This window comes from Juglans microcarpa x Juglans regia, chromosome 2S, assembly GCF_004785595.1.
Source record: "Juglans microcarpa x Juglans regia isolate MS1-56 chromosome 2S, Jm3101_v1.0, whole genome shotgun sequence".
Taxonomy (NCBI): Eukaryota; Viridiplantae; Streptophyta; class Magnoliopsida; order Fagales; family Juglandaceae; genus Juglans; species Juglans microcarpa x Juglans regia.
The window spans coordinates 3335844-3350700 of NC_054597.1; the positions used below are offsets into that span (position 1 = coordinate 3335844).

General features: G+C 38.1%; 3 protein-coding genes across 4 annotated transcripts; all 3 read right to left on the reverse strand.

Moving 5' to 3' along the window:
- Nucleotides 1-2119: 2119 nt before the first annotated feature.
- Nucleotides 2120-3416, reverse strand: LOC121252333. The gene is made up of 2 exons (XM_041151940.1): nt 2526-3416; nt 2120-2344 (listed from the first exon to the last, which is right to left on the reverse strand). Exon 1 carries the CDS (start codon nt 3227-3229, stop codon nt 2729-2731), a length of 501 nt encoding a protein of 166 aa, XP_041007874.1. The 5' UTR covers nt 3230-3416; the 3' UTR covers nt 2120-2344; nt 2526-2728.
- An 811-nt stretch (nt 3417-4227) lies between these two features.
- LOC121252174 (LEAF RUST 10 DISEASE-RESISTANCE LOCUS RECEPTOR-LIKE PROTEIN KINASE-like 1.4) lies at nt 4228-11887 on the reverse strand. Of its 2 annotated transcripts, none has more exons than XM_041151671.1 (4): nt 10680-11887; nt 5918-5947; nt 5499-5822; nt 4228-5411 (listed from the first exon to the last, which is right to left on the reverse strand). In XM_041151671.1, exons 1-4 carry the CDS (start codon nt 11467-11469, stop codon nt 4483-4485), a joined length of 2073 nt encoding a protein of 690 aa, XP_041007605.1. In that variant the 5' UTR covers nt 11470-11887; the 3' UTR covers nt 4228-4482. The 2 variants fall into 2 exon arrangements, with proteins under 2 accessions (XP_041007605.1, XP_041007606.1); XM_041151672.1 differs by lacking the exon at nt 10680-11887 and adding an exon at nt 7801-8703.
- Nucleotides 11888-13036: 1149 nt separating this feature from the next.
- LOC121252295 (LEAF RUST 10 DISEASE-RESISTANCE LOCUS RECEPTOR-LIKE PROTEIN KINASE-like 2.7) lies at nt 13037-14370 on the reverse strand. The gene is made up of 2 exons (XM_041151882.1): nt 13611-14370; nt 13037-13220 (listed from the first exon to the last, which is right to left on the reverse strand). Exons 1-2 carry the CDS (start codon nt 14353-14355, stop codon nt 13198-13200), a joined length of 768 nt encoding a protein of 255 aa, XP_041007816.1. The 5' UTR covers nt 14356-14370; the 3' UTR covers nt 13037-13197.
- Between the last annotated feature and the right edge of the window lie 487 nt (nt 14371-14857).

Sequence of the window (14857 nt, forward strand, 5' to 3'; positions counted from 1 at the left end):
AAATGGAATAGACAAATGCAAAGAAGTGTAATATTGACTAAATTTTGAAGATGAATTTGACCAAACCAATGAGGATGCTCTTATATATATAAATAAAATAAATAATAATAATAATAAAGTATGAAAACCTTACTTCCTAACTTTTTCCCATGTTCATAGGGAGTGAGTCGATGTTGATTTTTAAAAAATATGTACAAATTGCTTCCAAAAACATCAAATTTTGGTATACCTGCGAGTTTCAATCTGTGAACAAAGTAGCATCAAAATGGAACCTAATCTAGCTAGGCCATCCCCATCCCTCTTCATCTCCCCCTACACACCTTAGGCTCAAAATCAAAGTAGCATCAAAATGGAACCTGATATTTAGTTATGCATTAAAAGCTTAGACTCCCAAAAGGTCATTTAAGGAGTATAGGATTTGCGACTATCCAACTATAAGGTGGGAAATCAGAAAATAGTACTACAAATTTAGAGAGAGACATGACCTGCCTATAAATATATTAGATAGATGGGCCATCAAATGCTCCTTTTCAACATCATTTGATCACAACCTATACCTAAAAATCACTTCTGCAGGGGCGGGACCAAACTAGCCAAATTCTTATCATGTGGGCATAGTTTTTAGTGAGTTTGGCTCCAATCCAATGTCTCTCTCTCTCTCTCTCTTTTTCACTCTAAACCATTGAAGGAGTCCACAATCGTCAGTTCCATACAAAAAGTCATGAATTCAGTCACTTTCTACTGAAAATCTCAAAAGCATCTTTAGTTGTTAGTAGTTACTAAATGCATACCATTTTACAGCGGTGAGAGAGAGAGAGAGAGAGAGAGAGATCAAGTCTCATTCTCGTATGTTGCAGGGTTTTGTCCATGGAAGGAAACCTGATTAATCATTGATGAACTGACAACTAATCTAAGAAATCCCAAAGCAGATCAAGCTAGCATGTGAAGAAATTATTGAAAAACTTAAGAATAATTAAAGCTGAAGAAGCTCAAATTCTTTGAAGAGCATGGCTATAAGTGGTTTTAAAGACAAGATTCGTAAACTTGGACATACCGATCAATTTTGCTTAGTACCGTGGTGGAGAAAGCAGCACCAAAGAACACGGAGCATGTTCATTACAAAGACGAGATAAAACAAAAAAAGGCTTGGACGATCCTTGATCATGGAGTTGGGCCAGATGAATTCTCACTGCTTTTTCCCTCAGAATTTGGTCATAGTCTAATAAGTGAGCTACCCAGTCTGATTAGTCATGGTCCATGTTACTTTTTGCAACAAGCAAGCCCAATAGGATATGGAACCATCATTAGTCTGTTATTAATTTATTATTATTATTATTGTTATTCTTAAAGTTTGAAGGTTGACATGAATTAAATTCTCTATAAATAGTAATGAGTTAAGATGATAGAATGGATTTTGTAAAGTCTACATAAAATGAGTTTAAATGTATTTGTATATTAAGATGAGTTTATATGTATTTATAGAAAGTTAAAAAAGATTGAAAGTTTCACATATAAAGAAGTTTTAAATTAAAAAATGTTATAGGTCTCACGTGTAAATAAGTTTTTAATTGATATGAATTTAATAATTTGAGAGTTGAATATTTAAATGTTAAATTTAGCTTAAAATTAGACTAAACTGAATTGAATTAAGATACTATTAACAATCAAACGGGCTTAAGCCTTCTTTTTATGGGAATCTTATTATGGGCCAGATTCAATCAATGCTTAGCCATTTATAGGAACCTTTACGTTTGTTTAAAGAGCAAGATCATTATTCCTGGTGTCCGCTAAATGAATGTAAAAGAAGTCGACGTGTACAAGAAGGAATGCACCATGCACCCGCATTTTGGGGGTGGGGGTCCGGAGGCCTAAAGGGCAGCTTTTTGGGAGGAGCAATATATGTGGGACTTTCTTTTTGTTTATCATCCCTTGAATGCTTCAAGGGAGGTCGAAATTACGCATTGCAAGTACAACCATCTGAAATTCATATATGGTTAACATGATGATCGATATCAATATGTTCTCTAATGGCCAAAACAGAAACAAAAACTAGTTTGTTATGGGAAAATCTCTGAACAGCAACGCATGGAAACTAATTAAGCAGCAATATTGGAGTTTCGAGAAACTAGCATGCAGCGTTTATTAAGAACTAATTAATTTGTTCATGGTGTCCTTTGTCTTGACCTTGTCATCATCATCCAAGGCCACCACCCTCATGAACCCAACCCCACACGGCCACCCCCAACACCAAAACAAAACCACTTTTAAGACCCATGATTTCCCAGATTTTTCATTTTTTTCCTAAAACTTTTCCTGTAAGAGGCGCCTGTCCTGTCCAGGCCACCTCCCTCATGGTGTCCTTTGTCTTGACCTTGTCATCATCATCCATGGCCACCACCCTCATAAACCCACACGGTCACCCCCAACACCAAAACAGACCACTTTTAAGACCCCATAATTTCCCAGATTTTTCATTCTTTTCCTAAAACTTTTACTGTAAGAGGCGCCTGTCCTGTCCAGGCCACCTCCCACGTTCCTGCTCCATTTTCTAGCCGAATAGGTTCAGGACTTTACGCCTTCATCAGACGCTCAAGATAGCAGTTGGCCGTGCTCGTTAGCAAACCAACAAAATATACACAGATTTTTCCAAAAAAGACCAAAAAAAAAAAAAAAAAAAAAAAGAAGGTAATTAACGGAAAAAATCCGTACATTTCGTTGCTTTCTGCTGCTACTCTGCGATCGAGACGAGTACCGGTCGCCAAGCTCTTCTGAGCAATCTATACCGGAACGTCGTTGTAAAAGAACCGGCTCCTCCGTTTCCCCCACGACGAGGAGCGGGGCTTCCACCATCACTACTCCCGCTTGCCAGTAACAACCCAGCTGCTCGTTCTTCTGCTTCTTCTTTGTCGAATCTCTTATCCGAAACCCTATCCTCAAGCGGTGGCGAGGACACGAACAGGTCCTTCAGCTTGTGCCGGATCCGAACCTCCTCGTTCTTCTTCTTCTTCTTCTCCTTCTTTTTCTTCTTTTCCTGCAGCGTACGATTGGGATCCACTCGGAGCTCCGGCAAGTCGTCTCGGGAAAAGAACCCGCCACGGTGATCGTTGCGGTAGAGGAGCATGCGGAGGGTCTTGCGGCGGCGGAGCTGTATGACTGGGCTCCGCGACGGGCTTGCAGCCGCTATGGAGCACTGAGTCGCCAGGAGCTTGAATTTCTGTAAGGTAGCCATTGGATGGACCTCTTGGCTTGATTTTGTTTGGCACTTGGGCGTTGCTTGTTAGGGGAATAGAGTGAGATCTGAGGGCATATTTTCTTCTTTAGACTGAAGAAATTGAGCTGTGAATTGGATTTTCTAGATTGGGATTGGTTTGGGGGTGGGGACTGGTAAGAATAGCAGTGGTGGGTTTATTAGAAGAACAAGGAAGAAAAGGGAAGAAAATATATATGGGACAGTCAATAATACCGTTATGCGTCTAGTCGGGACAATTACGTTACCCAATCCCATCCATTCCAAATACTTCCACGTGGCATATGCTTGATTCAGCTAGCCTTCATCCGTTTCTCTATTATTAATTCCAAATTCAGTTTCGGATAGAAACTGACTATATAATATTAGAAAAATGATACATATAGATTTTTATTTTCCACGACTGTTTACACACCAATATTTTAAATATTTTCATTTTTATAAAATAAATTTATAAAAATAATATTTTTTTGTAAAATTATAATTCTATATACAATCGTGAAGTGTGTAAACATCGCGTAATCATTTTGAAAAAGAATAGAGTCTACTATTAAAAAATTAATATTTTTTATTTAGGTCTCATGTTTTTTACACTTTTTCAATAATTGTACAATTTACAGTTGCAAATATCTTTTTTCTTTGCTAGTAGAAATATCCTCAATTTAGAATGCAATTATATAAAGATTCATAAAAAAAAAATTATACGTGTATCGTTATTTATAATATTAGTCTAAATTATCAAATGCAGATCTGCATGCCTTTGATCAACTTGTCTATATTAACATCTTGGCCTGTATTTTATAAAAGAAAAAAAATAAAAGTATTATTTCAGTCATCACATTATCAGAATTTCTGTTGTTCGATCATTTAAGTGATAGGCAGACGTCTAGCTACAAAGGACTCGTTGCAATTTTACATCGAGTTGAAAGATTCACTAAAACAGTTTATCGGATTGAAATATATCATCATCAAAGTAAGTGTTTAAAGAAATACATCCCAACTTGTATTAAGAAGTTCATCGTTGGCAGTTCCATTTACAATGTACATTGCCCAACAAGCATCTGTGATATTTCTCTTTCATCTATCTGAATTATATCAAGACAAAACAAAACCAACCAATGGTGCAGATAATGAAGCATTGATCCACTCATTGACATCCGACTATGAATTTACAATACTTATCTACTTTAGAGTTGTATGCCCAAAAACTGAAAAGGATAAGGAAATCTCAACTGCTAGAAGGAGTTGGGTGTAGTAGAGTCGCTAACCCATTTACCAGTCACAACTGAATCAGGTGAAAGCGGGGGAGGAATGTTCTTCAACTGCCCAACATCATCCACCCTAATATCCACCACTTCTGCTTTCTCCGCACCCATCTCTTCATTCTTGATCCTCTTCAAAACCTCCAGTACTTCATCCATCTTAGGCCTCATATCCCTCTCTTGCTGCAAACACCGAAAAGCCAATCCTGCAACTGAGGTTGTCATCCTCCTCACAGCATCATCCTTTTCAAACCCAAGAGACGGATCAACCAACTCATGTAATGAGTGATTCTGAATCTTGTTGATAGCCATGCTAGCCAAATTTATATCGTGCCGGTGTCTATTGGTGTCCACAGCTGGTAATGATGATATAAGCTCAATCAAGACAACTCCAAAGCTATAAACATCACTTTTGTTAGTGAGTTGGTAGCACTGGTAATACTCAGGATCAACATAGCCAGGCGTCCCTTGTGGAGCAGTAGAGACATGCGTGACATCTGTCGGAAATAATCGTGACAAACCAAAATCAGCCACTTTAACACAGAAATTCTCATCTAGGAGAATGTTGTTGGTTTTGACATCACGGTGGATAACATCAGATTGATGGAGAAAGTTCAATGCCTCGGCTGACTCTATGGCTATGCTCAACCGAATGGGCCAAGTCAGTGAACCAGTGCTTGCTTTGTTTCCATTGAGATGATCGGCCACAGTTCCGTTAGAGATGTATTCATAAACGAGGAGAAGTCCTTGGCTACGTTTTGAGGTGCACCCGTACAGTGTGACGAGGTTTTTGTGCCGTAAGCGAGTTAGTATAATCACTTCATTCATGAACTGCTCAACTCGTTTGAAATTGTTTTCATACAGGCGCTTCACAGCAACCACACGTCCATCATGGAGCTTGCCTGGAAATAATTAAAAGAAGGCTTCAGAAAAAAAAAAAAAAATATATATATATATACACAACAATTTGTATGAAGTTACAATCCTACCATAGTAAACTGTGCCAAAGCCTCCATCTCCAAGTTCTCTAGAAGGGTCAAAATTGTTAGTGGCTTCTTCCAGTTCCGCATAGCTGAAGATATGAGCTCCAAAGTACGTGCTTCCCTTCTCAAGATCTGACTTTGAGTGGGCATAAGATGGGGTGCTTTGAGACAAATTAGTTGAAGAATCAGGAATGCCTTTGCCTGAAGGAGGTGTAGTAGGCAGCTCTTTGATTTTAGCGTCCTCCGCTCGTTTTTTCTTCCGTTGCCTGATGGAAAACATCCAGAAACCTAGCAAAATGCCAACAATGCCCGCACCACCTATGCCAATGCCTGAAGATGAAACGAGAGTTCACTTAAATTTTCTTCTTTATATTACTGACCTCAATGAAAACATGCAGTATGGTTCTAACACCATAAAATATTACCTACTCCAAGTGATACTCCATTCTTCTTGCCTGCAATGGTTGAAAAAACAGAATGTCAGTCAAAACGAAACACGAACAGATATTGTAGAAGAACACCTTTAACAAACATGATCACAAAAGCACAAACAGCCGTGATGTAATATAAACTTGAGTAATCCAGCAATGGAAAACAACTGTCTAGGGGGAAAAAGAACCAAGTGAAAAATCGAGAACGACAAGGTAACAATTAATTAAAAGAAAACTAGCAAATAATCTCTTTTCCATATATGCTGAAAATTATGAATATTGGTAATTTGGTATTCATACTTTATACAAATTTGGTGATAGAAGGTTTAGATAGAAGTTGGAAATAGTATCTAATACCAGCCAGAATAGGTCTCAAATAGATGTGGACAAAATAGATCACAACTAGATAGGCCTGTTCCATTACCGCTCTCATCTACAGTACTGTTCTTTGGAGAAAGGTCCATTTCATGTCAAATTGTTAAAATAACTCTTTTTCTATTAAGCTTGTAATAAGGTCGTTATAGATATTTAGTGGGGGGCGTGCATCAACTAAAAATCTCAGAACTCTGCTATACTAGAATTATGTGTGCACTTGTATATGTATAAATAGACCATATAACCGGTCTTGCCTGGGACCCATGTATCAACAAACACAAGCAGGGAATTGGTGGAACTTAAGTCCGCAATGCAAAAGCTTAATATCTTTTTCTATGTTTGTACCAAGCTGCAATCTCAAAACATATTCTACCCTCTCAAAACTAAGCACCGGTCTTGCATGGGACTCACATATCAACAAACACAAGCAGGGAATTGGTGGAACTTCAAGTCTGCATGCATAAGCTTAATATCTTTTTCTATGTTTGTACCAAGTTGCAATCTGAAAACAAATTCTACCCTCTCAAAACTAATCACGTTTAGATATATAAAATCAGTTCTAAGTAGCATATGGAAGATGGAAGGTCAGGTCAGAAATGTAATTTTCGTATAACAAGGAGCAAGATCCCATGTTCATTATTGGCTCCAGGAGTGGGATCGAACAACAGGAGAAAGATATGTGCATAATTTAATAACAATTCGTTAGCCTATCAGCAAGGATAAATTTTATAAAATCCATACTTCCCATAGCATATACATAAAGAGGCAGTGCAGCTTGAGGCAGCTTCCCTGTTAGACTCTTAAGGGCTATCAGACAGACCAAATGCAACAAATCCACTGAGTTCCAAATTAGAGAGAGACCATCAAGACAGCATCCAGTTTAAAGCACGGGCTACACGGAACACATTAATGACTAGGGCCACTAAATTCAATAGAGACAGGACAACTCAAGGATTGCAAAGCTGTTCTAAACAGAGATTATCAACTAGAGCGGCACCCCAAAATGAAACTTTTTTAGGTGCGGCCCGCATTCAAGTAGACAAAAAGCAAGAATGTGACAGAGTGAAGGTAATACGTAGGCTTTCAAATAAGAGACGAAATTACATCCAATAGTCAGGAATAACACGAGAAATGGAAGCTTGGTGTGATTTTTCGATATATGGAAGTCACAAATACATCTAACCAGAACGCGACCATCATTAAGGCCACTCCACTAAGGCCCTCAGCAATTAAGGGGGAGTGTTAGGCTATTCAACTAGTCTAAATACTTATTCTAAATCACTCAAACCATCCGTAGGCACAAAGACATAGATTAGCACCAACCATTGCACTGTCTATAATCCAAATTCGATAGGCTATTAAAATGTTTCCATTGCCATTTCTACGGATAAACAATGTCTGCCTTAGCCCGTTCCAAATTACCCATTTTGACAATTCATGTCCATCTCAACGATCATTCCCAAGAGAAAACGCTAATTTTGTCTAGAAAAAAGCTCGAATACCTGGTGGCTGGGGACAGGGATGATTGTCGCAAAGGCAGATGGGTTGGCCTGAATCCTTATCAAATCCACACTGCCTACCGGAAACAAGACAATCGGCACACTTACCATAATTCACACTGAAACCCGCCATCAAAACCTTGATAAGGGTTGACCGATTGTTTGTGAGCTCAAATGCTTCCGCCTTGAAGATTTTCTCTCTAAGACCAAAGCTACAGTTAACAATGCGCAGAATCGGATCGGTTGGAACCGGACCGGTCAGAAAATAAGCGTCGTTACTCGAATTCCCATTGATCGTGCAATGGAATCGATTAGTAGGTGTCACTGAACTCAGATTAGAGCAACCGTAGTAGATAGTGAGGTCCTCAGTGTCCGTACCGTAAGGGAATACAGCGGGATTCAGGGTGTAATTAAAGTAGTTGTGAGGGCAGGTGTTGTTCCAGAGGTCGGAGCGGACGAGGGTCATGGTTTTCGCGGTCTCGTTGAGACGGAGGACTCGGTAACTCATAGAAGCAACGGTCAAACCGGCAAATTCGTTGTCGCAAGTGAGTCGGAACTCAGAATGGCCGCATTCTCCCCGGTTACTGAAGGGGTAGGAAAGGTTCTTGAAGGGCCCGCAGTCGAAGGTCTTGGGGCAGTCGAAATAGGGGGCGGTGGCTTCATCGGAAGGAAAGGAGGTGGCGACGAAGACGGAGAAAAGGAGGAGGAAGACGGGAGGGATAGTGATTGGGTGCATGGCGGAGGAGTGGAGAAGTGAGAAGGCAACATTATTGGAGTGGAGGCAATAGGATTAGAGGCAGTTTGGTCGCTGCTGTTGGTGGGAGGAGGTTGACTGGTAACAGCGCTGCTATAGTTGACTTGGACTGTTCATCGAGTAGCCTTCAAAAAATGACCATGGGCCGTATCTTTCAACGATTAATAAAGTGGGCCTTTTGACGAAAAGCCTCAGCTTGTTCACATGGTCATGGACTGGTTTATGGTCAACTTAATGATATATTATTATTATTATTAACCTAAAGCAAATAGCAATTAGACACGTCAGCCAAACAATATTTCCAAATCCGCCATTGAATTTGTGGTGTATATAAGTTGTTGACCAACTCTTTTCTTGGATACTTGGAAACCAGAAAGAGACGTCAATGGATGTTTTTCATTGGCATGCAGGACATGAAGCTTGTTAAAATATAAAGTAATTAAGCCGATTTCATATTGATGCCTGCATGCGGTCCATTCTGTCAACTATATATCCTGATCTAGAATCATTTGTCGCCATTAATGTGAATGGCCATCTAGTGCATGATACACGCGATGCAAGGAAATTGTCATATGTTTCCATGTCGAAAGATCACCATCCTAATTAATTAAAAGCAGCCTAGCTAGCGATTACGTACGAGGCATTAAAAAGAGATGTGGAAGTTTATATATGCACAACTCAAGTTGGAGTTTTGAATTGAACCTAGCCTTTGTCGTTGGTGCAAGAAATTATTAAAGGACTTGGCCTGGATATTGGAATTGAAGACCAATTATATATATATATATATATATATATGAGTTAGAAGAATTTGATGGCGGTTTAATTTCTAATGAGAATGGGAGAAACTTTAGCACCTTTTTGTTGAAGTCTCATTTAACTAGATCACCAAAATGGGCAATTGACTTGATACACGAAGTTGTTTAGCGGTCATGATGGGTTAGGTTTGTTTGAATGGAAGATAAGACAGGTTTTATTGGTCATCTAACATTAAATAATTGACAAATTACTAATTCTTTATATTAGAAGTACTACAGTTATAAATAGATTATACAAAATATAACTCACAAACTGATGTACAGAAGTTCATATGATACGTTAGATCTATTTTACAATAAAATTAACTTTACAATTTAATGTACCACAACAAGTCACATCGATTTGTGAGTTTATTTTTGTAAAACTTTTTTATGACTAAAATTTTTATTTATTTTTACCTATCTTCCAATCATTTGATGCAACATAATAATGAAAAAATGATAGTTAAAAAAATTATGAATAGAATTTTAGAGATTTTGAAAATTGTATTCGATCCATTTTAAATCTAGCTAACACAAAATGCCACATAATAATGCAATTGTACATGATAATTGCTGCTAGATGATGTTTGTGTCTAAGGTGAAGATCAGTGTGCTAAAGACTAACCCAAGAAATCCCCCCTAAAGAGATCCAACGAAAAAATCACTCTATCATCTCTAGTTAAAATTTTAACGGAAGAAATCTAATTAATTAGTACTTATTAATTACTTTCATCTATTTATTTACTTTGATCTCGTCCAATATGCATTATATATATCCTAATGATCATTAACTCGATCGGACTCCGTATATATAGTATTATTGTTCCCAGCTCCTACGTACGTAGTTAGATTCAAACCCAAATCATCCATCAATTCCATATTCAAGAATCAGTCCATCCTTGACCAGAATAAATATTTATCTTCAAATTAACCAAAGTAATTAGCAATTAATTCTCCGAATTAAGCTACGCCTCATTGAATTCGATCTGGAAGTAAGTAATGCCTCCCTCCGATTCCCCTCAAAACAATAATCATCATCATCATATAATCGTCACCAGATGCTCATGGATGTTTCGCATATAGGATTTAAGACTTATCCTTGCCCAGCAAACAAGTTCGGAGTTTTTCCTAAATGTTTGATCTTAATTTCTTAATACTCTGGTCTTGAGAAGTTATCTTAATTTATCCATTCAAGCAGTACGAGAAAGGAAAAAATGAAAAAGGAAAAGGTAGCTACCGATCAAGATATCAGCGACCCAGTGTCTAAACGATATATATATATATAGGCAATATTAAAATGAAATAAATTAACCAGCCAAATGGATACTTACCATCTGATTCATCACACGTTGATGGAAAAGACCCAGTTTTACAGTGGCAAGCGAAAGCATTCGTGCTGGTGTTGAACCCACACCGCCCACCGGACCCATCACATCTATCGCACATGCTGTTATTTGCATTCCACCCCACCGTGAACCCAGCATCAATAGCTTCCTTCAGTGCATATTCAGTAGTTATAGTGCCTGCTTCAGTTACTGGAACTTTAACGTTGTTCTCACACAACCCCAATAACGTGATTGCAATCAAGGAGTTGCTCGAATGGTAATTGGTAAAGCCGGTACTAGCGTCTCCGGGGCAAATAAACGAAAAACCATCCGCCGGCTGAGTTGGAAGAAGAGATGAAGTAGCAGGGCAATGGTAGTAGAGCGTCAGGTTGGTAGTAGCTGAAGTATGAAAAAAGAGGCTACTGCGATCTATGGTTGTATTAGCGTAAGTAGCAGGACAGGTCGTGTTCCAGTAATCCACTCTAGCAACCTTGAGACTCCGCGCCGCGCTATTGATTTCAAGGACTCGGTAATACATGTCCGCGACATTAAGCTGCGGGGGATCGACGTTGCAGTTCAACTCGAAACCCGGGTACCCACAATATTCAGGCCGATTTGATCCCAAGAAAGGATAACCGATATCCGAAATACCCGCACATGCAAAGGTTTCGCTGCAGTTGAGGTACCGCTGATCATCATCAACAGCGTGCACAGATGGTACTGGAAATTGGACTAAGGTTATTGCTATTATGATGAAGAAGAAAGTGGCCGGAGCTGGGAAGAGATGGTTATGCATTTTGAGAGAGAGAGAGAAAGAGAGAGAGAGAGAGAGAGAAGATCGAGAGAGATTGGAAGCAAGCGTATAGAAAAGGAATTGACGAGGTGGGGATGTGTGGCTTCCCAATTCCTATCAGGCATCATAAGGAAACTGGTGGCCTTTGACGAAATGAATTCATGGGAGGTTGAAATTTTCAAAAGAGGTGCTTCTATTGGAATATTACCAGCTCGATCTAGTCAATCCACAAATTAGGTGACATAGTGCATGAATATAAGCATTCCCCTGCAAGAAATCTTGATCTTCTAGAGATTTTATTTATTTATTTATTTATATATAATATAATACTTATTAAGTTAACATGACTAGATAGGAAGTTCTGTAAACATTTTAAACTCATTTACCGAGTCAGACATAGCAGCAGAGATCACAGCCGCTCCCATAAACAAATTAAACAAATTAATGATCATGACCCCAACTCTAAGTTTTTTTTTTACATAAATTAAAATAATAATAAAATATCAAAGTCATAAAGGTACATAGAAGAGTAATCTTTAAACAGCTCTCATTTTTTAGGTTGTGTTTAGACAATGAGGTGATATCAAATATTCTATAAAATATAATAGTAAAAAAATAATGAAATACTATTAAATAGCAGTGAATATAGAGTAGTAAAAATTAATAATAAAATAATAAATAATAGTGAAGTATTACAAGAATACTCTACTATCCAAACTAGAAGTCTTATTATTCCAGATTTTTTAATATCTCCCTAATTATGAGTTCATCCGAGTGGAAATCTCCAATGATCAGTACTTCTATTTCTAGCTAGCTAGGCCTAGGAGGATAAAAATATGATCATCTTGATTATGTTATCCGAGAAAAGAATAAGCTGGAAGATAGGGATCAGATCAAGAAATACATAATCCAGAGGCCAGACAGAATTTAAAAAAGAAGAAAGAAATGTAGTCTTGGGGCTGGGGAAATATATAAGAATTTGAGGAACAACAGTCAAGATCTTGAAAATAAAACTAACCAAGCTAATTAGCTAGGCATGAAAAACTTGGAGGATGCATGGATGCCTACGGCAACGTGGTTTCTACTTTTAGGTGGAAGGTCGTCGATGAACTCGTGTCTGCTCCGTGGCTCAATCGAGTTTTCAATTCAAGCCTATAGAGCTAGTACTAATCAAACTCGTGGTGCTGAATTTTATTTTTTTTCCACCCTTGAACCACCAATTTCTATACTGGCCGGCCTCTACGCGTCATGAAGTCCAATATCACTGCTATATGTGCCAACATTACTACGATATATATAATTTGCATTTTGCCGTATATAGAAGATTAATGTATCCTACTCGTCAACATATATAGGAAGGAGAAACGACCCGAAAGTCCTTATAAAGTAACATATATAATATAATAAACGTGGATCAATATTGCTATTGATCATATAATAGTTTCAATTAAACAAGTCTTCATGTTGAACATATATATAGTTGTCCCGTTGCACGTTTATATTATATATATTATATTATATGTTATAAGATCAATATATATATCGATGAAAACGAATTCTATCACATAAGAAAATCTACTTAATTTCTTGATCGGAGTTGAGACCATCAAATAAGAGAGATAGACATATAAAACGAGTCATATTTTATGCAGAGTTTAGACATGATCTTAATCCCACGCGGAGAGAATTCAGGGTCCATTAATTGCCTCAGCATTAATATTGTTAACGTGATCATGATGTCTTCTTGGACCCACTTGAAACCCAAAATGTCAAAATGTGAGCTCGTTTGGATAGTGAGATAAAATAAGATAAGATGAAATAATTTTAAATAAGTTGAATAAAATATTGTTAGAATATTATTTTTTAATATTATTATTATTTTAAGATTTAAATAAGTTGAATTATTTATTATATTTTGTGTGAGAATTTGAAAATGTTATAATAATAAGATGAGATGAAATCATCTCTAAATCCAAATAGGGCTAATCAGGGCCAAGAATAATGCATGCGCCAGTGGATGTGATGTAGAGTGTATTGCCGTTCAAAACAAATATCTATCTTATAACTCATGTTCATTTGGTGCAAATAATTAACTTTTTTCCTAAATTAATTAATTAGCTTAAAGTGGTGGGATGGGGGCGTACCTGGTTTAACTGGTGAATAATAGCAAGTTGGTTGATTCAACTTGAGGTCATAACCACAAGCTCCCTTCAATCCCACGCAGTCACTGCACTGAGCACTATCCACCTTCCATTTCACCTCAAATCCCTCTCTAATGATCTCTTCCAATTTCGACTTAGTTCCTATATCCATCAAGTTTCCCAGAGTACTCAGAGTACTGACGGGGATAACAACACTTTGATTGCACTTGTTATTATTAGGCAATCCAGCTACCAACTCCATCTGCACATCCCCATTTACATGACAAGTGAATACTCCAGGGACAGGTAAAATGGAAGAAGAAGTGCAGCCATAGAATAGCGTCAGATTCTGGTAAAAGAGGCTAAAATCGAAAAGTGTATGATCGAGTGTGGAATTCACGTATTCTGGGGAACAAATCCCAGTCAGGTAGTCCTCTCTCGAGATTTTGATTGTCTGGGTGTTGGGATTGACAGCGAGCACTCGGTACGTCACGTTCATGATCTCTATGGTGGCAACGCTTCTCTCGCAGTTGAGCTTCAATCCTGGATATCCACAACCATTGGGTCGATTCTCTCCCCAGAAAGGAAAACCAATATTGTTGATGTTTCCGCAGCTGAACCGCGAGTCGCGGCAACTCGAGAATAAATCTTCGTAGCATAAAGAAAGAGGAATCATGGCCAAAACCATGAATAAGAAAGATAAAGAAACGAGGGAAGAAGACGACGAGAGAAGCCAGCTGGGATCCATTTTCTGAGAGAAAAAGGTTGGTAGAAGAGTAGGAGTAGGATTTATGAGTAGAGATCGAATACAAGAAACAGAGATGGGTAACCACCGATCGAGCAGCAGTGGGGGAAGATCAATAATTTAGGAAAATGATAGCTATGAGGCAAGGGATGTATGTGCTGACTTACAAGTTCATTGATTTCAACGCCCAACCGATTTTCGTCGTGCGAGTGATTACTATGGGATGTTAGTACGTGTGGTCAGTAAGCTAAGGAATACTCACGAATTGACATAAATGCATTTTACTTCATCCATTAATTGGTATTAAAAAGTTTATTTTAGACCATTTCCATTTCAAACTTCTCAACCACAAGTACGTTATCCTCAAACTCTCCCAAACTCAAACTGTGTGGTATTTTTTTTATTTTATTTTTGTGTTTTTCGGACAAAATAAGGGAGGACCGTCGTTCGAGTTTGTCCAGCCATCACCCTTCAACACACACTCCATCGGGATGATGCCCAGTTG